This window comes from Lepidochelys kempii, chromosome 2 (genome assembly GCF_965140265.1).
Source record: "Lepidochelys kempii isolate rLepKem1 chromosome 2, rLepKem1.hap2, whole genome shotgun sequence".
NCBI lineage: Eukaryota > Metazoa > Chordata > Testudines > Cheloniidae > Lepidochelys > Lepidochelys kempii.
The window spans coordinates 25,926,535-25,950,091 of record NC_133257.1 but is presented as its reverse complement, the minus strand read 5'-3'; the positions used below and the strand labels follow the sequence as shown (position 1 = coordinate 25,950,091).

At 44.9% G+C, this 23,557-nt stretch overlaps 1 protein-coding gene across 2 annotated transcripts in view; it reads right to left on the bottom strand.

The window, feature by feature from the left end:
- SAMD12 (sterile alpha motif domain containing 12) overlaps nucleotides 1-23,557 on the bottom strand; it is a 238,050-nt gene that overhangs the window by 196,560 nt on the left and 17,933 nt on the right. For both annotated transcript variants that reach the window (XM_073330273.1, XM_073330274.1), the window contains exon 2: nucleotides 23,154-23,332. In XM_073330273.1, the coding sequence (XP_073186374.1) occupies nucleotides 23,154-23,332 (179 nt within the window). The remainder of the gene's footprint in view (nucleotides 1-23,153; nucleotides 23,333-23,557) is intronic.

Here is a 23,557-nt window from a genome sequence, read left to right as displayed (position 1 = left end):
AGCTTCTTGCCCCCAGATATGGATTGCACAGACTGGGTTATGTTATAAACAAGAAATAAGTTTAACAACTATAAAAGACAGATTTTAAGTGATAGCAAACAGATCAAATTAGTAAATAAACAAAACCCACAAAAACTGAGCTTAACACACCAGATAGGTAGGATATGAATTAGCAAATTCTCACTGAGTGATAAACAGGCTGGCAGATTCTTAAGGCACAAGTTGCCTTGGCTTTCCCAGGTTTTCACACAGGCTAAAAATCCTTCCAGCCTGGGACTATCACTTCCCACAGTTCAGTCTTTTTTCCTCAGGTGTTTCCAGGTGTGTTGTTGTAGGGAGAGTGAGGTCACCCCATAATGTCATTTTCCCCCTTTTATATCTTCTTCACACTTGCTGGAAAGCTCTTTTGCTGTGATCTGGGTTAAACAGTTCCCATTGTATAGTGCTATCTCTGAGAGGTTCCTATTGTATACAGTTCCTGGGATAATCCTTGCATTTGTGTGCATTTCCTCAAAAAGCTATTAACATTGTTTGGTCTTTTTATTGTCATAACTGAAAGGCTGCTTGTGAGTGTTTTCAACCTCAGGCCTTGTTTCAGTAACACATACATAGTCAAACTTCATATACAACGATAGCACATACAATCCAATGAGATATTAATGTCTAGCAGATCAAGACTTTTAGAATGACGCCTCACAAGGCATACTTTATATAAGACATATCCTAATTATATGACAGTGGCGAACACTGGGGTGTCAGGGTGTATCACTAGGGTTTAGTCATTGTTACCTGCAAGGCAAGGGTTAGTCTGGCAGAATCTTGAAGAGTTTGCTGGCAAGACAGACAGGCTGGTGTGTCAGGGGACTGCCACACAGCTTAGCAGCAGCAAAGATCTCACTCTTGATAAGGTAGTGGCAAATACAGTGGCTTACAGGTCTGGATGTCCTGAGCAAGATGTCATAGGTGCGTTTTTTGGTCTGTCTTGATTTTTGAACCACCCTCTTTCCACCTCGTCTATGAGGGGTTATGTTGCCAACTCTCCTAAATGTATTGGGAAAGGTGATTTAGGCTCCTCCATGACAGGAGGTCTTAGGTGCTGCCCAGTGATGCAGAACTTCCAGCTTCTTCCCATTGTCCAAAATGTGAATTATTTCTTAGTGTCCTGCAGCATGACACCTGGCCTTCTACCAGCCCAGTGATTAACTATGTACTGTTTCAGGCACCACATCACTTCTTTCCCACAATCCCTGCTCCTCCAGGAGTTTTTCAAACCCCCCAAGCCTGGTGTTGCAGGGAAGGATGGGAGAGGAACAGAGAGCAGACTGAGCTATGGAGCTCTTTCTGCTCTCTCCTTCCCCCCCCCCTGTGAGAATAGCATCAAAAGCTCCTTCCTCTACCCAAAAAAATACTCTAGGATCCCAAGGGGGTGCTGGAGGAGGGAGGAGAGTGTGGCCACCTACTTACTGCAGCAGCCCTGATTGGCTGCCCTTCCCCAGGAGGTAGGAAAAGCAACCAATCAGAGGGGTTTCAATCCTCAGGTAGGGCTGAAATTCTCAGGAATGCTGTAGCTTCCCACCTCATAGCAAGACTGGTTCCAGACCCCGCCAAAAATTACATGGCTTGTCAGAGTTGGCAATACTGTGCCCAGGGATATGTAATCTGCTGGACAGTGTCACTAGCTATGCAAATAAAGCTCCAAGGGTCTTTTTAAGGCCCTTTCCTCAGGTCTTGCTCTATTGTCCACAAAACAAAAGCAAATCAACTACAAACACCAGGCCATAAGCCCCAAGCACTTTCCTTGCTTCAGCTGGACAGGAGGACTCAACCTTTCCCCTTAGCTCTACTTTGACTCAGCTCGCCCTTCTTTTTATACTCTTCCATAAGCAGTCATGTGGCCAGCCAGGATCTGTTAACCCTTTTAAGCTTACGGTTCCCTTTATCTTGTCACAGAATAGCTACAGATATTGTTTGCTGGCAGGATACCAAGAGAAAACAGCAGTAGAGAGGAGCAAGCAGACTCAGCCAGACTCCCAGGGTTTTATAGAAGGGGAAGGCGGGGGGGAATGACAGAACTTTTACACCAGAAAAGTTCAGACCTGTTTGAGGGCACCAATGTCACCCTATTTAACAGTACTGACTCAGGTGAGTTGACCTGAACTAGGAAAGCAGCATTACACATATGGCCAAGAAATAGGCTGAAAACAGAAATATTTTGATTCGGGTATGCTACTGCCATGTCTAAAGGGAGCTGCACTTTAGTTACCTCATGTCCCTCTTCTTCCCTCCGTTAGTACTGGGGGAATTCTGCACCACTGCAGGTGCACAGAATTCATGTCCCCTACAGATTTCTTTGGTTCACCGCAGAAAAATGACTGACAGCGAAGCAAAGGGAAGCTGCAAGAACAGTCATGCATCACTCCCTAGCAGTGCAGGTCCATCATTTCAGGCACCTGGAACAGCCAGCGGAGAGATAAATCACCACGGGACGGGTACATCCCAGCCAGTGGCTCCTAACCTGAGCTGGGATCAGCTGCTAGTCCCATCTGGGCTGGCAGCAGGAGAAGACGAGACTTCCTCTTCTCCTGGAAGCAGTGGCTGGGGCTCTGTCAGACCCACCCCCCAGAAACCTCCCCCAGCTGCAGGAAGCTCCATATCCTCCCCTGCTTCCTGCCCCCATCGCTCCTCAGCTGTGGGGGGACGGGTCACTGTATGGGGAGCTGCTCCCCCATCCACCCAACCCCCATGCATCTGGACCACCCACACACTCCTGCCAAGCCTCACCTGGTACATCCTAGCCCTCCATATCTAAACCCCACCCCACTGAATCTCAACCCCTGCATCTGGAGACCCCTGGCACCCAGATCCCCTGCCTTCAGACCCCCACCCTGCTCCCAGATAACCCCCAACCCTGATGCTTCACTCCCTGCACCACCCCGAATTCCAACATCCAGACTCCCACGTCACTGACCCGCAACTAGCTGCACCAGACCCCAGCCCACCAAGCCCCACTTCCCCAGCATCGAGACACGGCCAGACCCCTCCACTGAGTCCCAACTACCTTCACCTGGAAGCCCCTTTAGAATTCCATTGCCCCTGCACCTGGAACTCCAATGAGCTTCTGTGCATCGAGATCCCCACCACCACTAGACCCCCCCACTGAGCTGCCTGCACCCAGATTGTCCCAGACAGAATCCTCTTGCCACACTGAGCCTCCCCACACTCAGCCCTTCTACACTTGGATCCTGCCTGGTTGAGCCTGCCTACCCCACACCTGGTGCACCTGGCACAGAGAAGCAAGGCCCCAGGGCATTTCTGGGGCAGGCCCAGGCCTTGTGCTGTGTCAGTCACATGCAGCCTCACTGCTGAGTGAGTGGGGAAGTTGCAGGGTGATCTCTTACCTTCGTGCAGCCTGTGACCTGTGCTCCCCATTGCCATGCTGGAGCCTCTGGATTTATTTATTGACAAATGAAACGTGCAGAATTTTAAAATAGTGTGCAGAATTTTTATTTTTTTGGTACGGAATTCTCTCAGGAGTACTTCTTTCCCCCAGCTGCACTACATCTACTGTGATGCACCTTGCCATTGCTAGGTCCAAAAGACAAAAGGAATGGTCTTGCATGAAATTAGATACGCTCCCTCGTTGAACTACTTTGCCCGAGATGCACCAGAGTCTCCCTTCTTGCAGAGAGAAGGTGGTGCATCACAGAGGTCATGGACCATCATGCATCAAAACAGATGTAGTACAGCCAAGGAGCTCAACCATAGAAAATGGGGTCAGGAGGCAACAGAACTTCAGCTCCCATTATGCACGGCTGTGGCATATTTTGGTTTTCAGCTGAAAACTGAAAGGTTTTTCTGTTGGGGGTCATTTGCTTTTTCAACAAAATTTCAAAACTTTCCATGGAAAGCACACACTTGCCTTGAACATTGGAATGTAGTAAAAAACTCCTGATTCTCCACTGAAAACCAGTTTTCACAGAAATTAAGGTTAGAAGGGACATCAAGAGGTTATCTTGTCCAGTCCCCTGCTATGAGGCAGGACCATATAAATCTACACCATCCCCAAGAGTTGTTTGTCTAACTTGTTCTTAAAAACCTCCAGTGACAGGCATTCCAAAAATCCTCTTGGTAACCTATTCCAGTACTTAAATTTATCCTTATAATTAGGAAGTTTTTCCTAATATCTAACCTAAAATCTCCCTTATTGCAGATTAAGCCCATTACTTGTCATTTTACTATCAGTGGACATGGAGAACAATTGATCTCTTTAGAACAGCCCTTAACATATTTGAAGACTTACCAAGTCACCCCTAAGCCCTGGTCTACACTAGGACTTTAGGTCGAATTTAGCAGCGTTAAATCGATTTAAACCTGCACCCGTCCACACAGTGAAGCCCTTTATTTCGACTTAAAGGGCTCTTAAAATCGATTTCCTTACTCCACCCCTGACAAGTGGATTAGCCCTTAAATCGACGTTCCCGGCTCGAATTTGGGGTACTGTGGACACAATTCGATGGTATTGGCCTCCTGGAGCTATCCCAGAGTGCTCCATTCTGACCGCTCTGGACAGCACTCTCAACTCAGATGCACTGGCCAGGTAGACAGGAAAAGAACCGCAAACTCTTGAATCTCATTTCCTGTTTGGCCAGCATGGCAAGCTGCAGGTGACCATGCAGAGCTCATCAGCAGAGGTGACCATGATGGAGTCCCAGAATCGCAAAAGAGCTCCAGCATGGACCGAACGGGAGGTACGGGATCTGATCACTGTTTGGGGAGAGGAATCCGTGCTATCAGAACTCCGTTCCAGTTTTCGAAATGCCAAAACCTTTGTGAAAATCTCCCAGGGCATGAAGGACAGAGGCCATAACAGGGACCCAAAGCAGTGCCGCGTGAAACTGAAGGAGCTGAGGCAAGCCTACCAGAAAACCAGAGAGGCGAACAGCCGCTCTGGGTCAGAGCCCCAAACATGCCACTTCTATGATGAGCTGCATGCCATTTTAGGGGGTTTGTTGGATCATATTAAAGAAGTTCTGTATTAAAATCACAAATGAGTTTGATTCCCCAGAGTTTAAATTCCAGGGTATTACTAATTAAGAGGTCTCTTGGTTTTTGGTACTGTTTCTCTCCCTCTATGTGTGAAACTTGCAAGCTGCTAATTGTGTTAGTACATTCTAAGACAGAGTCTGTTCTCAAAGCAATTCACAGAGAGAGAGAGACTCAAAGCAATACTCTGTAACAACAGAAACAGCACCCAGAGACTCCCCGCCCTTTTGTTGTATTAACAATTGTGATTAAAATAGAGATAGAGGATGTATGTGGATGGATGCTTGGTGTGGATAATAACTGAATGATCAGGGAGGTGCCAGCCTAAGAATCCAGTGTCCCTCGGCTGAAGAAGGCATCAAGTGGAAATAATCAGAGGATCCCCCCGGTGGGCAGACTGGAATCCACCCAACAGCCTCAAGAATGGGAGAACCAAAGAACAAGATAACATCTTGGAGCCGTCAGGAATGTGCTATCTGCTGATTGATTCAGCAACAGCATGATGAAGCAATTCCCATAGACTGGCATAGGAAGAAATTCCTATAAAAATAGACTCTAAAAAGTGAGAACTTCGGGGTCTGATTCTGCAAACCAACTTCCAGGAGCATCAGATGAGCATCTGACAAGGCCCTGCTCCCTCCTCATGTCCAGGCCACCTGGCCAGTGGCTTGGCATGAGCAACTCTAAGGCTGGTAACTCTGATAACAACCTTGCAGAACCTGTGTGTGTGTTTGTATGAATGAATGTGTGACTAAATACGAGATTGAATGGAATGTTATAACTATAACTAACTGCTTACTATGATTCTTTCTGTATTCACAATAAATGTGGTATTTTGCCTTTTTCCCTTTAATAAGATCCTGCTGGTTTTTATTTTATTGGTACAACAGGTTCAGCCACCACTACCCCAGCTGTGTTGTTTGACTCATTCAATGGAGATGGAGGCAATACGGAAGCAGGTTTTGGGGACGAAGAAGATGATGATGAGGAGGAGGTTGTAGATAGCTCACAGCAAGCAAGCGGATAAACCGGTTTTCCCGACAGCCAGGAACTGTTTCCCACCCTAGACCTGGAGCCAGTACCCCCCGAACCCACCCAAGGCTGCCTCCTGGACCCAGCAGGCGGAGAAGGGACCTCTGGCGAGTGTACCTTTTAAAATGCTATACATGATTTAAAAGCAAGCAAGTGAAAGGATTACTTTGCCCTGGCATTTGCGGTTCTCCTAGATGTAGTCCTAAAGCCTTTGCAAAAGGTTTCTGGGGAGGGCAGCCTTATTGCGTCCTTCATGATAGGACACTTTACCACTCCAGGCCAGTAACACGTACTCGGGAATCACTGTAGAACAAAGCATTGCAGTGTATGTTTGCTGGCATTCAACCAAAATCCATTCTTTATCTCTCTGTGTTATCCTCAGGAGAGTGAGATATAATTCATGGTCACCTGGTTGAAATAGAGTGCTTTTCTTCAGGGGACACTCAGAGGAGCCCATTCCTGCTGGGCTGTTTGCCTGTGGCTAAACAGAAATGTTCCCCGCTGTTAGCCACAGGGAGGGGGGAAGGTTGAGGAGGTAGTCACGCAGTGGGAAGAGGCAAAATGCAACCTTGTAACGAAAGCACATGTGCTATGTATGTAATGTTAACAGCAAGGTTTACCCTGAAAGAGTGTAGCCACTGTTTTATAAAATGTGTCTTTTTAAATATCGCTGTCCCTTTTTTTTTCTCCACCAGCTGCATGTGTTTCAATGATCACAGGATCTTCTCCTTCCCAGAGGCTAGTGAAGCTTAGAAAGAAAAAAACACGCACTCGCGATGAAATGTTCTCCAAGCTCATGCTGTCCTCCCACACTGACAGAGCACAGACGAATGTGTGGAGGCAAATAATGTCAGAGTGCAGGAAAGCACTAAATGACCGGGAGGAGAGGTGGAGGGCTGAAGAGAGTAAGTGGCGGGCTGAAGACAGGGCAGAAGCTCAAATGTGGCGGCAGCGTGATGAGAGGAGGCAGGATTCAATGCTGAGGCTGCTGCAGGACCAAACCAGTATGCTCCAGTGTATGGTTGAGCTGTAGCAAAGGCAGCTGGAGCACAGACTGCCACTGCTGCCCCTCTGTAACCAACCGCCCTCCTCCCCAAGTTCCATAGCCTCCACACCCAGACGCCCAAGAACGCGGTGGGGGGGCCTCCGGCCAACCAGCCACTCCACCACAGAGGATTGTCCAAAAAAAAGAAGGCTGTCATTCAATAAATTTTAAAGTTGTAAACTTTTAAAGTGCTGTGCTTAAAGTGCTGTGTGGCATTTTCCTTCCCTCCTCCACCACCCCTCCTGGGATACCTTGGTAGTCATCTCCCTATTTGTGTGATGAATGAATAACGAATGCATGACTGTGAAGCAGCAATGACTTTATTGCCTCTGCAAGCGGTGATTAAAGGGAGGAGGGGAGGGTGGTTAGCTTACAGGGAAGTAGAGTGAACCAAGGGGCGGGGGGTTTCATCAAGGAGAAACAAACAGAACTTTCACACCATAGCCTGGCCAGTCATGAAACTGGTTTTCAAAGCTTCTCTGATGCGTACCGCGCCCTCCTGTGCTCTTCTAATCGCCCTAGTGTCTGGCTGCGCGTAACCAGCAGCTAGGCGATTTGCCTCAGCCTCCCACCCCGCCATAAACGTCTCCCCCTTACTCTCACAGATATTGTGGAGCACACAGCAAGCAGTAATAACAGTGGGAATATTGGTTTCGCTGAGGTCTAAGCGAGTCAGTAAACTGCGCCAGCGCACCTTTAAACGTCCAAATGCACATTCTACCACCATTCTGCACTTGCTCAGCCTGTAGTTGAACAGCTCCTGACTACTGTCCAGGCTGCCTATGTACGGCTTCATGAGCCATGGCATTAAGGGGTAGGCTGGGTCCCCAAGGATACATATAGGCATTTCAACATCCCCAACAGTTATTTTCTGGTCTGGGAATAAAGTCCCTTCCTGCAGCTTTTGAAACAGACCAGAGTTCCTGAAGATGCGAGCATCATGAACCTTTCCCGGCCATCCCACGTTGATGTTGGTGAAACGTCCCTTGTGATCCACCAGAGCTTGCAGCACTATCGAAAAGTACCCCTTGCGGTTTATGTACTCGGTGGCTTGGTGCTCCGGTGCCAAGATAGGGATATGGGTTCCGTCTATAGCCCCACCACAGTTAGGGAATCCCATTGCAGCAAAGCCATCCACTATGACCTGCACATTTCCCAGGGTCACTACCCTTGATATCAGCAGATCTTTGATTGCGTGAGCTACTTGCATAACAGCAGCCCCCACAGTAGATTTGCCCACTCCAAATTGATTCCCAACTGACCGGTAGCTGTCTGGCGTTGCAAGCTTCCACAGGGTTATCGCCACTCGCTTCTCAACTGTGAGGGCTGCTCTCATCCTGGTATTCATGCGCTTCAGGGCAGGGGAAAGCAAGTCACAAAGTTCCATGAAAGTGCCCTTACGCATGCGAAAGTTTCGCAGCCACTGGGAATCGTCTCAGACCTGCAACACTATGCGGTCCCACCAGTCTGTGCTTGTTTCCTGAGCCCAGAATCGGCGTTCCACAGCATGAACCTGCCCCATTAGCACCATGATGCATGCATTGTCAGGGCCCATGCTTTCAGAGAAATCTGTGTCCATGTCCTGATCACTCACGGGACCGCGCTGACGTCGCCTCCTCGCCCGGTATCGCGTTGCCATGTTCTGGTGCTGCATATACTGCTGGATAATGCATGTGGTGTTTAATGTGCTCCTAATTGCCAAAATGAGCTCAGCGGCCTCCATGCTTGCCTTGGTATGGCGTCCGCACAGAAAAAAGGCGCGGAACGATTGTCTGCCGTTGCTCTGACGGAGGGAGGGGCGACTGATGACACGGCTTACAGGGTTGGCTTCAGGGAGCTAAAATCAACAAAGGGTGTGCCTGTACATCAAGGAGTATTTCAGGCAGGACTGCACGGAGGGTTCCAATAAGAAATGGTGCACCTAAGTTATCGTTGTTATTGGAACAAGGAGGTTAGCCTGGCCTCTGATTGATACATGGCTAGATTTACCTCGCTGCACCTTCTCTGTGAGTGACTGCAGTGTGATCTAGACAGGGGAGGAGGCAAATGAGTACAAAACAAATCTGGTCTATTTCTTGTTCTGACCCACTCCATCTATCTTTTACATCTTTGGCTGGCATCAGATGGTGCAGAAGGACTGCATGCCATCCACATCTCATGGCTGCTTGGCAGAAGATGGTACAGTACGACTGCTAGCCATCTTCATCTCTTGCCTGCCTGGCATAAGATGGTACAATACGACTGCTAGCAATCCTCATCTCTTGCCTGCCTGGCAGAAGATGGTACAGTACGACTGCTAGCAGTCCGTATCGCCTGCCCGCTCACCATAAGACGGTTCAATAGGACTGACTGCAGGACTAAAGAGAATGACCTGGTCAAGTCACTCCAAATTTAGTCCCTGCGCCCATGTCTGCCCAGGCGCTCCCAGCCTACGTGGCCAGGAGCACCTCGGACACGACGAGGACGACTACCAGTCGTATTGCACCGTCTGCTGCCAGAAAGCAATGGGTTGCTGCTACTGTGCAGCAAAGCCATACCGCGTCTGCCAGCACCCAGGAGACATAGGGTGACGGTTACCTGAGCGGGCTCCATGCTTGCCGTGGTATGGCGTCTGCACAGGTAACTCAGGAAAAAAGGCGCGAAATGATTGTCTGCCCTTGCTTTCACGGGGGGAGGGAGGGAACGGGGGCCTGACGATATGTACCCAGAACCACCCGCGACAATGTTTTAGCCCCATCAGGCATTGGGATCTCAACCCAGAATTCCAATGGGCAGCGGAGACTGCGGGAACTGTGGGATAGCTACCCACAGTGCAACGCTCCGGAAGTCGACGCTTGCCTCGGTACTGTAGAAGCGCTCCGCCGAGTTAATGCACTTAGAGCATTTTCTGTGGGGACACACACACTCGAATATATAAAACCGATTTCTAAAAAACCGACTTCTATAAATTCGACCTAATTTCGTAGTGTAGACATACCCTAAGTCTTCTATTCTCAAGAAGAAACATGCCCTCCCCCCAACACACACACACACGGTATTTTATACACACACACACACACACACACACTACACACACAAAAACAAAAACAAAAAAAAACCAACTTTTCCTCCTTGGTCAGGTTTTCTGAACCTTTCACCATTTTTGTTGCCACTTTCCTAAAGTGTGGCACCCAGAACTGGACACAGCACTCCAGCTGAGGCCTCATTAGTGCCGAGGAGAGTGGGACAGTTACCTCCAATGTCTTACATATGACACTCCTGCTAATACACCCCAGAATTAGATTAGCCTTTTTTTCCCCACAACTGATTCACTTGTTCGTTCATATTCAGTTCATGATCCTATAACCCCAAGATCTTTTTCAGTAGTACTACTGCCTAGCTAGTTAGTCCCCATTTTGTTGTTGTGCATTTGATTTTTCCTTCCTTTCCTTCCTTGCACTTTATTGAATTTCATCTTGTTGATTTCAGACCAATCTGCCAAAGTCGCTTTGAATTCTAATCCTGCCCTCCAAAGTGCTTGCAACCCCTTCCAGCTTGATGTCATCTGCAAATTTTATAAGCATACTCCAAATCAGATGTATCTAAGTCATTACTGAAAATGCAGAATAGTACTGGATCAGGACTGATCCATGTGGGACCCCACTAGATATGCCCTCCCAATTTGACAGTGAACCATTGATAACTTTGAGTACAGTCTTTCAACCAGTTGTGTACCCACCTTATAGTAACTTCACCTAGACATTTCCCTAGTTTACTTATGAGAATATCATGTGGAGCTGTTTCAAAAAACAAATCAAGATATATCAGGTCTAGTGCTCCCCCCCCCCGCTCTGCACCCCCATCCACAAGGCCAGTAACCCTATCAAAGAAGGAAATTAAATTGGTGTGGCATGATTTGTTCTTCATAAATCCATGCAGACTATTACTTATTACCTATTATCCTCTAGGTGCTTACAAACTGTTTAAGTAGCCTTAATTTACAGATTGGAAACTGAGCCACAGGAAGATTAGGCACATGTCCACACTGCAATTAGAAACCCACAGCTAGGCAGTGCCAGCTGACTCAGACTCGTGGGTCTCACGACAGCTAAGGGGCTGTTTAACCATGGTGTCGATATTCGGGGCACCCTCCCACCTCACAGGGTCCGAGAACCCGGGCTCCAGCCCGAGCTGAACGTCTACACCACAATTAAACAGCTCCTTACCCCAAGCGCAAGTCAGCTGCCACGAGCCAGTTGTGGATTTTTAATTGCAGTGTAGACATACCCGAAGTGACTTGCCCTGGGTCACACAGGAAATCTGTAGGTGAGAGAGAAATAGATCACCCAAGGCCCAGCTGAGTGTCATCACCTCTCTCTTTATCTAAAAGCAGGCATTTCCCCAATTCCTGGAAGTCAAAAAAGTGCTTACTAGGACATGTTGTATATAGAAATCCACAGATTTGGGATAAATTAGTCCAGCGTACAAGGACTGCACCTGTATTTCTAAAATTAACATTCAGACTGAACACGACTTTATTGCACAAATCAACTCACTTAACACAGTGTTACTAATACTGACAAAGAAGGTGGGCCATATAGGGCATGTCTGCACTGCACACTAAGTCCAGATCTGTGGGACCTGGTCTTGTGAACTCTGTTTCCAAGCCCATACTTGTGCTTCCACACTGCACCATAAACCTGGGTTTACAGTTGCTGGACCTGGGTCTCACAGCCATGTTAATGCCTCCATAATGCACTACACAGACTTGGGTCTGTGGCTTGACCTGTGTTCACACAGCAAAATGATAGAGCTTGGACCCCCCTGCATTGTTCTAGGAACCAGTTCCTGAATGCTTGCTGATCTGAGTCAGCCTGATTTGTGTGTGGATAGAAGGGGGGATTGGGCTCAAGCTGGAGCAAAAGCTCAGGTTTAAATGTGCAGTGCAGATACATACCTCGGATTGAGGGTACATTGTCACTACGGAGCTAAAATCGGCACTGCTGCAATTGATACAGCGGCATCGATTTAGCGAGTCTGGTGAAGACATAATCGATGGGAGAGCAGTCTCCTATCTATTTCTGTACTCCACATTCCCAAGAAGTGCACGGTAAATCAACAGGAGATAGCATGGTGTAGACACTGTGGTAAGCAGATCTAGCTACGTGGACTTCAGTTAAGTTATTCATGTAACTGGAGTAGCGTAGCTTAGATCGATTTACCACAGTACTGTAGACCAGGCCTCAGTAATAACACCAGTCTAAGAAAGTGAAACCCTTATTTGTTTCTTTTTTAAAAAAGAAGTGTAATCTATATTTTGGCTATCCGGTTCAGCCATGGAACACTGCACCTACATTGCATGACCTATTCCAGGACATTTTAAAATGAGATTACTTCATGCGTTAGACCTTCACATTACTAAAAATGGAAATTAACAAGCTGGTCAAATCCAGGCCAAAAAGTTACGGTAGCTACCTGGAAATGCCCTTTATATATCTATCACTGCTACTGAATCTAGGCATTCCCCGCTCCCCTTTTTTACCTCTGGGAGGGATTTCACAAATAAGCAACTAAAACCATTTTCAAAAGAGAAATAAAAAAAGTTTTGCATTTAAAAAGGTGAGCTATTGAAACTGTTAATCAGTTTTGTAGGAGGTGCCTAGTGAAATAACTTTGCAGATTAGTGTAGTTATTGTTATTATACAGATGAAGTGATCTGCTGGGAGAGGGTGGAGTGCCAGCAGTGAAGCATTAAACTGCTTTCCTATTTTAAGCATTAAATTGGTTCTTTACATAATCCCTTTTAATCAAGATTTTATATTTTAAGGGCATTTTTATAGTTTTCTTCCCCATCCAGGCAATTGTAGCATTAAAATACTGGTTTCAGAGTAGCAGCCGTGTTAGTCTGTATCCGCAAAAAGAACAGGAGTACTTTTGGCACCTTAGAGACTAACAAATTTATTTAAGCATAAGCTTTTGTGATTTATTAATACTGATTTATTCTCAAAGTCATATCTGTAAACCCATTTAGAGCAGCTTCAAAGCAGAAAACAGTTTTTGGAAGGCTTTGTTGGGCAGCTTCATGGTAAGGTGAAAAACATCAGCAGCAGAATAACTACAGTATTCATGTGCATACTTTATGGACCCAATTCCCCCCTCCCCCCGCACCACACACAAAATCACTTTTAAACTATGTACTCTTTTTCCCAGAGAGGAAATTCAGCTTTAAAAAGTGAGTTTATGTCTTCATTTGTCTACAGTGGGCATATTACAAAGAGAATAAAGCTTGAAGCTTATTTCCATAGTATTGTCACCTTTGCTGTTTACTGCTTATATGCTTACTAATCACTGCTGCAGCGTATACAGTAATAGCTCTTCCTCTCCCAGCACAAACCCACATTAGCATTATGGGAAGAATAAAAATACCAAGCTTTCCTTTTGATTGCCTTAGCAGGAGAATAGAAACCACACAGATATAGACTGGCTCATTGTTTCCTTATGCTCCCCAATCTGTTTGTCTCCACGTATTGTCTCTTGTCTTATACTTTGATTGTGAACTCTTCGGTGCAAGCACCATCTTTTTGTTCTGTGCCTGTCCAGCACTTGGCACGCTGGGGTCCTGATCCATGACAAAGGCTCCTAGGCATTACTCCAAATACAGCTAACAACAACAGATATACAGACCAACCAACCAGGGCTAGTTTGTGTCTCTTAGTCCTGGTCTACACTGGGGGTGGGGTGGGGTAGGTGGGAAATCAATCTAAAATACGCAACTTCAGCTACGAGAATAGCGCAGCTGAAGTCGACGTATCTTAGATCGACTTAGAATCACTTACTTCACATCCTCGCAGCGCGGGATCAATGGCCACCACTCCCCCGTTGACTCCGCTTCCGCCTCTCGCCGTGGTGGAGTTCCGGAGTCAACGAGAGCTATCGGCGATTTATCGCATCTACATTAGACGCAATAAATTGATCTGCAATAGATCGATCACTACCCGCCGATCCAGCGGGTAGTGTAGACGTGGCCTTAGGCACAGTCCTGAGCTGGGGGTTGTGAAGACCCCCACCAGGCCCAGGCTATTCTCATCTACCCTGGGAATCATATTGACACAGATCCACCCAGAGAATCAGAGCTGGACATAGCCTCTCCAGTCTAGATGTCCCAAGACAGAGCTCAGCAAGCAGAGTCTTTGGATGTGTGTGTGTGTATATATACACACACACACACATACATACACACAGAGAGAGAGAGAGAGAGTAAAATAATTACTTTAAAGAAAAATATTGCTCAAAAATAAGGGGCCTCAGTGTCATCGTAGTTTCAGAAGACACCAACAACTTGTCAGCTCAGCAGTGTGTTCACTGCTAGGATTTCTCTGGGATTTCTCTGTGCCATGTGGTTTCTTCATATTATGTTAGTTGTGTAAACAGCAAAAGACAACCATAGTGTAAAATAAACCCATGTCACCAAGAATATACCTAGACTCCATGTCACATCATTGGATTTCTACTACAATAAGAACCTACCTGCAAGGCCCGGATATCTGCTCCCACTCAACAGAAGGGAGACAACACTTTCTTTCTTCTTCTGCTAGCTATTTCTCATTGAAATACTGAACTAAGAGGAGATTTTGTATATGGCAGTCGGAAGTCCCATAAAGATATTCTCGTCAGTTGGACCAACCACCAAATTATGAAAAGACCCCATTCATTTCATGTGGGCAGAGGTCATTGTATGTTTCTATTTCACTGTTCAAAACAGAGCAACACGAGTCCATGCTATATTTTCATACTAATGTAGCCACACACACAGGCCATAGTCATGAACATCTCAATTATACTTCTCTTTAGCTTGATATTATAATGTGAATAGTCATTTGTTGAATTGCAGATGCAAGTGTGTGTGTAAAGAAACCTGTAGTTTGAAAAGCTGAAAGCTTTTTCCATTTTTTTTTTTGGTTGACATTTGCTGCATTTCTGTGTATAAGTCTGACAGTTATTTTGCACACAAGTTGTGTTACTTATTTGCGGACAGTTTGGAGGGCTCATCTTACCTAAAAAATTGCCTGGGCAAGCCAAACAAATTCTCTGCCTTGATCCATATTTAATCAAAAATGTTACATCACTGCTCCAGCAGATGCAAGCAAATGCTGAGAGAGAAAAGAGGATGTTCGTATCAAGCATTTCACCCCTCCAGTTTAGACACACTGAAAGGTAGAAGACATGCAAGCGTCTAACTAGGAGTTAAAAGAAAAGCACAGCATCAAAAATGAAGACAGAGGCAAGAACAGCTAAGTGCTGTAGATTACAAAACAACCACAAAATGAGACACCAGGGAGCCACATTACCCTAAAATGTAACTATATCAATTGAAACTGAATGTAACAAACTGAAAAAGCCAAACTGAAAAAAATTTTGGAACCATTTCTGTACTCAGAGCAATAGGTCCTGTAGACTGTGATTCTGTAACTATACTTACTAATTCTATCAAAGACTAGGGCAGGAAGAGCTGTTGTGTGTCACTATAACTATCATTAATAAAGGAAGAAAAATCTACACTAAATTTACTTCCTCTCGAGTTTTATCTTAAGAAATGAGCTATTTGAAACAGAGCTATTTGGATTCTGGTGAAACACCCCTTCCCCGTCTCCTCCCCCCCATCATGAAATGTTTGTTAACCTCAGCCAACTGGCCTGGGTTTCAGCCTCAGGCTTGCAGGGATATCCTGGTGCCACCCCTCTAGCCTTTTTTCTCCCTGTTGCTTTTCAAAGGAAAAAGCTTAAAACAAGAACGTCCTGTTCAATAAATAAAAATAACTCTTTTGGAGTTTTTTTTGGAATAGTGACATTGGCCACCAGTCTAGAGCCATGTGAGGTCTTGCCAATTCACCCTTAAATGGGGCCGATAACAGGATTTAAAGAAAAAAAAAACAAAAAAAAACCCTAAAAATTCCCCATTTTTAAACATTTAAAAATCAGACTTCATTATTGGAATTAAACACAGGTTTATGTTTAAAACGAAATATATTTAAAATTAAATTTGACATTATGACAACCTATGTTAAAGCCTTTGCTCACTATAATCTATTATAATCAGTTAAATTAAATGTTGGAAAAATATTAAGTGATAAATATTTGCTGCTGAATTTTTAAAGACAGTCAAACCACTGAATTGATGGAAGTCACTGGCTAAGCACCTGCAACCAGAGTTTGTTGAAATGCTAAACCAGTTTTTGACAGCAGTACCTTCTTCTGAGAGAGACTATTTTCTCCATTTCAGTTTACTCAACCGGTTCAGTTCAATGACTTTCATTCAAAGTTAAGAAATTAATTTTGAGTTGAAAAAGCAGGAAAGCCTGTTTTCCTCTTCCAATCTATGACAAGAAATTAAGTAGATCTCCTCCTCACACCTATTCTAAAATTGTGAAGGACATGGTGACTAGAAATAATCTGTTAACTACAGATATTACTTCTTTGGTGTAATAAATCAGCCAGTTTTAGATGCAAAACATGTTTTGATAAAACAGAGTTTTTTCCTTATCCAGCACAGAAGATAGTTTTATTTAACAATTAAAAAAAAATACTGCTTTCATGCATTTAACTGAATTTCCATCTAAATAGAGTTTGACACAAAATGACCAGTACAAGATTAATCATCTAGTAAATAAGAAATGCATCACTCATCTTAATACAAATGCAAAAATTAAGAATTTGACTAGATGTAAAATAAGCTATATAATTGCTCAAATAAATGGGTGATATATATAGGGTATCCTCCTGGCTAGTTAAAGAGGGGGAAAAAAAAAAAAGGACCAAATTTAGCATAAGGGCTGTATTTAGTTGCAAATCAACTTTTCAGTGGTTACCAACCAATGAGAATCAATGCATCTTTAGGAAAATAAAGTACACATGCAAAACAAGATTAAAATCAACTATTTAAATTACAGCTTTAAATCAGCAAGCAAGAAACCTTGATTTAAATCAACCCACGCCATCATTAAACGTCTTCATTTACCTAACTCTGTGTGTGTGTGAGAGAGTGAGTGTGTATGTGTGTGGGGGGGAACTGGGTGGTAACGAGCAATTGTTGACTTTTTAACAGCCCCATTGTATCAGGATCTGTTTAAACGTGACAATTATAAAAAGAAGTTACTAATGCAAAATTTGTGCTTTTGGGGGAATTGTCTGTTCTGGATGCTCATTTCCTTTATTCTGACATTAAAAATGGAAACTAAGGGCTAAAATTCTATACACACTGTCAAGATAAAATATCCTTACACATCACTGAAGCTGGATAAATATCAGCCTAACAAGTGCCGCTTAGAACCTGCCTTGTCTCTCTGTGCTCAGAGACATGCTTCAAGGCATGCCGTTAAAGTGTGTATTGCAGCATGGGGCCATTAACTACTGCCATAAGCAAGCAGAATTCCATGAGGTCAATGGAATTGACTACTCTCTAGTCCAGTGGTGATATTTGGCCTGATGAGCTGAGATAAGGGAACAGTAGTTGGTTTAGAATTCTCAACCTCCGACCTTTAATGTTTTTGAGTTCTTTTTTCATAACTGAATTATGGAAAAATATAAAGAGCCCCAAAGTGTTAATAAGCTACATTACAAACAAAAGGGGAAAAAGTGTTCAGCATACTGATATCTATAAAGCGCTTGTCAACAAAAGGCAACGTCACTTCATCTACCATTTTATTTTCTTACAGTTTTTGTGCAGATTTGAAATGCCTGTAAGTTGTCTCCGAGTCAGATATAAAACTGCAATTACTAACTAAACAAAAAAAGTGTAATTGTAGCTTTACTGGTCACCATTAGGCAGCCTGCAATTTTTGCCAACAATTATGACATAATAAGAACCATGTGTGACATGACGTATATATTCTGTATATGAGAATCAAACTTTTCTGAATAACTTTTTTCTTAATAAATGAAGGGCCAGTTTCTAGCACCCTTGCTCACAAAGAATAGTGCCGCTTTCAAAATCATGAATTAAAGTTGTGAATGAGAACAAGAAATCAGAAAATGTGGGACTAGAGAGGAAGGAAATGGGAAAAAAATCAAGATGGACATAGGAGCCAGCAGAAATGACATTAAGGATAATGGAAAAAATTGAGGAAACACTATATAAGATCATACAGTGGGACCAGTGATGAGATGCCAAAATCTTAACAGGTTCCCTCCTCACTCCATGAGGGGGTCATTGCCCACCCCTGCCCCCCAGGACTCCTGCCCCATCCAACCCCCCGGTGTTCCTTGATGCCCCCCCTCAGCCCCATCCACCCCCCCTCCCCTGTCCCCTGACTGCCCCCAGAACCGGGCAGGAGGGTCTCGTGGGTCACCGTAGTGGGTGCCCACCCCACCCCTAAGAGCCAGAGGCACCTGCCAGGGGGAGAGGTGTGGAGTACTGGCGGTGCTTACCTGGGGCAGCTCCCAGGAAGCATCCCGCAGGACCCTCTGGCTCCTAGGGGCAGGGGAGCGTAGCTGGGGAGGGGCAGGGGGAGCGGCCGCTCCCCCACTGATCACATCAAAAGTGGCGCCTAAGGCTGGAGCAACCAGGGGGGAAATTCGGTGGGTGCAGAGCACCCACCAGCAGCTCCCCGCCCCACGCCTGGCCAGAGCTCACCTCCGCTCCTCCTCCTCCCCTGAACACGCTGCCCCACTCCACTTCTCTGCCCCGAGACTTCCCGTGAATCAGCTATTCGTGCAGGAAGATGGGACAGGCTGAGAAGCAGGCAGTGGCTTCCCGCTCAGGCCAAGGGTGGCAGAGGTGAGCTGGGACAGGGAGCGGTTCCCCTGTGCACCACACCGCCCCCTCCCCGGGTAACCTGCTGCGGCACGGACGGCCCTCCTCATGCCCCCCCCACCCCTCTCCCTAGCTCACCTCCACCTCCCTGGGCCTGAGCAGGAAGTTGCGGCCCGCTTCTCAGCCTGCTCCAGCTTCCTGCATGAACAGCTGATTCGCGGGAAGCCGGGGGGGGGGGTGGTGGGGGGCAGAGAAGCAGAGCAGGGCGGCACGTTCAGGGGAGGAGGTGGAGCGGAGATGAGCTGGGGCCGGGAGCTGCCGGTGGGTGCTCTGCACCCACCAAATTTTCCCCTTGGGTGCTCCAGCCCTGGAGCACCCGTGGAGTCAGGCACCTAAGGCGCCACTTTTGGCCGGTTAAATTTAGAAGCCCTTTTAGAAGGTTCTAAAAGGGCTTCTAAATTTAATAACAGGTTCTAGTGAACCGGTGAGAACTGGCTCCAGCTCGCCACTGAGTGGGACTAACAGTGAAGCTATTGGAGGAAAAATGTCTTTCTAAAACCATCCTTGGCTATTAGTGGAAAAACAAAAGGAAGAGAGACTTCAGCTCTGTATAGGTCCATTCGGCAGCGTAGATTTTAAAGTTTGCCTTTTGACATACTTCTAAGATTAAAAGCATCACACACCAGGAAAAGAGCACACACACGTGTGTATGCACAAACACACCCTGATCCTGCATCTATTTGTGTGGTCTCTGTACTTGGGTAGAGTCTCATTGACCTATCCATATCAACCCAAACATATGCCATTAAAGGCTTTATACCACGTTTGTGTATTTGGGGTTTGCTTCATGTCCTGCAGGAAAAGAGGGATAGAAGGTTTCTTCTGTTTTTCCATATCAATTCATCTTTAAAATTAGATGCCTTAGTTACTGTGAAAACAAACAGCATTTTAGAAACTTACATAAGTTTTGTAACACCCCGGCCCTTTCTGCCCCCTTCAAAAATCTGCTCTCATAGGACATTCCAGACCTAGGAGTGTTGTATATTTCATTCTTTGCCAGTAGTATAAGGTTCCCCTTCACAGCCCTGATGAGTTGCAAAAATTGGCCCTTAAATCTCTCAGTGGTCCATGATGAAATATTACCCATGCTTCATCTCAAACCATTGTAAGAAAGAAGAAGAAGAAGAAGATATTACTCTGGCAGGTGGAATATTCTCTTTGTTTGAATCAGGGTGGGGGAAGTGGGAGGAAGGGTAGTGCGCCATTCAAAGTATGTGCATGGCGGGGCAGGGAAGGAAGAGAAACAGATTCTTCCCCCACCTGACCCTCTTTCTTCCCCTCTCAGGCATGCTTCCCACCCTTGTCTCCAGCAGCTTGACTCCCCTGGCCCATGAGCCCCTACACCACACCCTCCAAATTTGAGTGAGTGGGGTTGCAGTGCTACTCAGCTTTGGCCCAGCCAAAAAGTGGTTGGGCCTCAACCTTGGTGGCCCCCTCGCCTGCCCGACCTATCATTTTAATGGCAATAGCTTGAGGCTACCAGGGGTTTCAAATGTGGGAAATGTTTCCAATGGAGATGAATTACTGGGCAAAAGCCATGCAAGGTGGTCAAAAGTACATCATAAATTGCATTTATCACATTGCACTGCTATGTATTATATAAATGTCAAAACTACATATGTGTGCATTAGTATTATTTAAACACTAAAGGGACTAAAAGCAATGACAGACCCAGAAAAGAAGAGATAAGGACAAAAGAAAGGCTAAATAAATGGGAAATCTATGTGTTGGAAAATGTAAATTAAGTGTATAACCCAACAGTGTTTCATGCGGTATTTTTTCCTCTACTCTTTCTCATCCTTTCATTGTACAGAAGGAAACAAATTACATAGTTACTTTCTTCAGTTTGTACACACACACACACACACCCATAAAAATTGCATTTTATGTTTCCAATTCAAGATGCAGACAATTAGAAAAGATTCATCTATATAGATTTCTCCTGAATAGAAAACCTGAATCCAGATCTGATGAGAAACAATACTACGTGGATACAACAGAACGAGAGAGAGAGAGAGAGAGGAAGGAAGAATAGAATCACCCAATACTGCAGAACCATGTTCACCAATAATAGCCGATCCACTTTATTAGTTTGATACTCAACAATTATCACACGCTTAATCCAAAAGAGAAAGTGCAAACATTTTCATCAGGCACAAACAAATGCTTCTTTAACAAGATTACTTTGATCAGCACAGCTGTGTGCATATGACTCTGATGGCTGACTTTGCAATACTAATGAAGCAGTTTTTCCCCTCCAGGTTTCCTGATGGACATCCCTGGAAATTAAATTTTCAACTTATCAACAGAACAAATACAGCACAGACAGCAGCAATGGAAGTTTCATCATATTGTGCTGCCGGAGCATCTCAATTTTGACTTGAGGAAAGTGCTTTTATGTAGTAGTGTAGCTTAGTTTCAGCATCCACTTCATATTTGGCCTCTTTGGGTGTGTCTGCAATAAAAGACTCATGGCACAAGCGTGACTGGCCTGGGTTAACTGACTTGGTCTCTCAGATCTCAGGCTGCAGGGCTAAAAATTGGACTCAGGCTCGAGCCAGAACTCTGAGACTCATCCTCCTCACAAGGTTTCAGAGCCCAGGCTCCAGCCCAAGTCCAAATGTCTACACTGCAATTTTTAGCCCTCTAGCCCGAGCCCCATGAGCCAAAAAGTCAACTGATCTAGGCTCTAAGACTCAGTGCCACAAGTTTTTTATTGCAGTGTAGACATACCCTTTGTTGAGACTGCAAATAAAAGATTCAGACTGATGTGGAAACCTGTTCAGCAAGGATTTAAGTGAAGCCAATAATTCACTTGACCTGGGCCACTGAACAGACTGCAAATTGCAACTGCTTTTTGTTGCTGTCAGCCTGGGTTGGATTCAGTTAATTGACTTACTGAAGAAAGGATGACGTGAGTTTTAATTGCACCGGTTATAAGCAGGTATCTTAGATAAACACTATTATAGTGAATTCACAGTAAGCATCTATTGTTAGCAAACCAGGATATTGTGCAAAATATCAAATGTTAATTGATTCTAAAAGTAAAATTCATAATGGTTGTGTATACATTATTAAATTTACTGTTATCAACTGCAGGAAATATACTTATTTGTTCAAAGTTATTCAAAAATACTGTTGTTGACCTTTTATTTTTTACTCATTTTATCTGCTCTAATAACCCCTGAAGTACCAGATTTGGTAAAAATAATCAGTCTTCCACTCTGCAGAAGTTCCTCTCCACCCTTCTCTCTTCCCCGCTCCCCCACCGCTCTCCCCCCACTCTAGTTTTTCAGGGCTTACAAGGTCCAAAAGATTGACAGGGCTTTTACAGAATCTGCCCCAAAATATTTTACAATTCTTCTATTTTTCATTCCACTTAAAAACATATCTGCCGTGATCATACATAGAGACAGGTTATTGTCCAATATCAAAAATGACTGGAGCATTCACCTATATTTGATGAGTATCTCTACTGCACATGAATAAGAAACTAAAAATTCAGGTCAATTTATAAATCAGAGCAGACAATTTATTTGTCTTTAAAATTCACACCTGAAGTATAGCTATTCACAGTGATGTCAGATGTGAAGAAGTTGACTGGGTACATTCTACTTCAAATTAGTTTATGCATCATACTAAACTCAGGGTACAGTATGTCTACACTAGAAACACTGCAGCGCTATAGCTGTAGACACTTATTACAGTGATGAGAGGGGTTCTCCAATCGCTGTTGGTAATCCACCTCCCTGAGAGGCAGCAGCTAGGTGAGTGGAAGGACGCTTGCCTCGACCTAGCACGGCCTTCACCGGAGATTAGGTTGGCTTAACTACGTCTCTGAGACGTGTGGATTTTTCACACCCCGAATTGATGTTGCTATGCCAATTGAACTTCTCAGGTTTAGACTAGCCTCAGTCTCCACAAACTCATGTTGAAGCACAAATCCACGCCGGTCCACTCAGTCACCGTTCTATCCTGTTTTAAAATCAGTCTGCAAACTTACCTCTTTTGCAATGCCTGCAATAGAGCAATTCAACTATTTTTTATTCTTTTCATATAGGCAGATATAAAACAGTGGAAGCACCAAGTTATGCATGTGCCTAGTGTAGCTATACTTTTCTATTGCTGCAACGCTTCCCCCCCCTCTGCGGCTGCTTTTTCTCATTGTCCATGACTTTGCGTCTTCTGTGACATATTGGCACACTTCAGGGTTCTGTAAAAGAAGCAGTGGCCTGAGTTTACCTACCTTAGATGTTTCTGGTTCCACGTGCTGTCTCTTGGGTGTCCCTTTCAACTCAAGCACCTTTTGAGTATTATCATTCTTACGTGAGGGCAACTCAACTCCTTCACCTTCAAGTGGCAGGTTAATATCTTCTGTGTGGACAGGACGATCAATGCCATTGGGATTCAGATTGCAATGGATAGCTAGGGAAAATTCAACACATATGGCTTAGAGAGAACACCGCACTGGAAGGAATAAAAAATAGTCTAATATGGGAAACATTTGTTATGGAGTACAGATAGTCACACAGGTATCTAGGGTTACTTCTGATCACGTCAAAGATATCGTAGCTTGATATTGAGACAGGATAGGACAGGAGGAAACAGAAGGAAAACAACACTGCATAATACTATTCTATTCAGGTTATT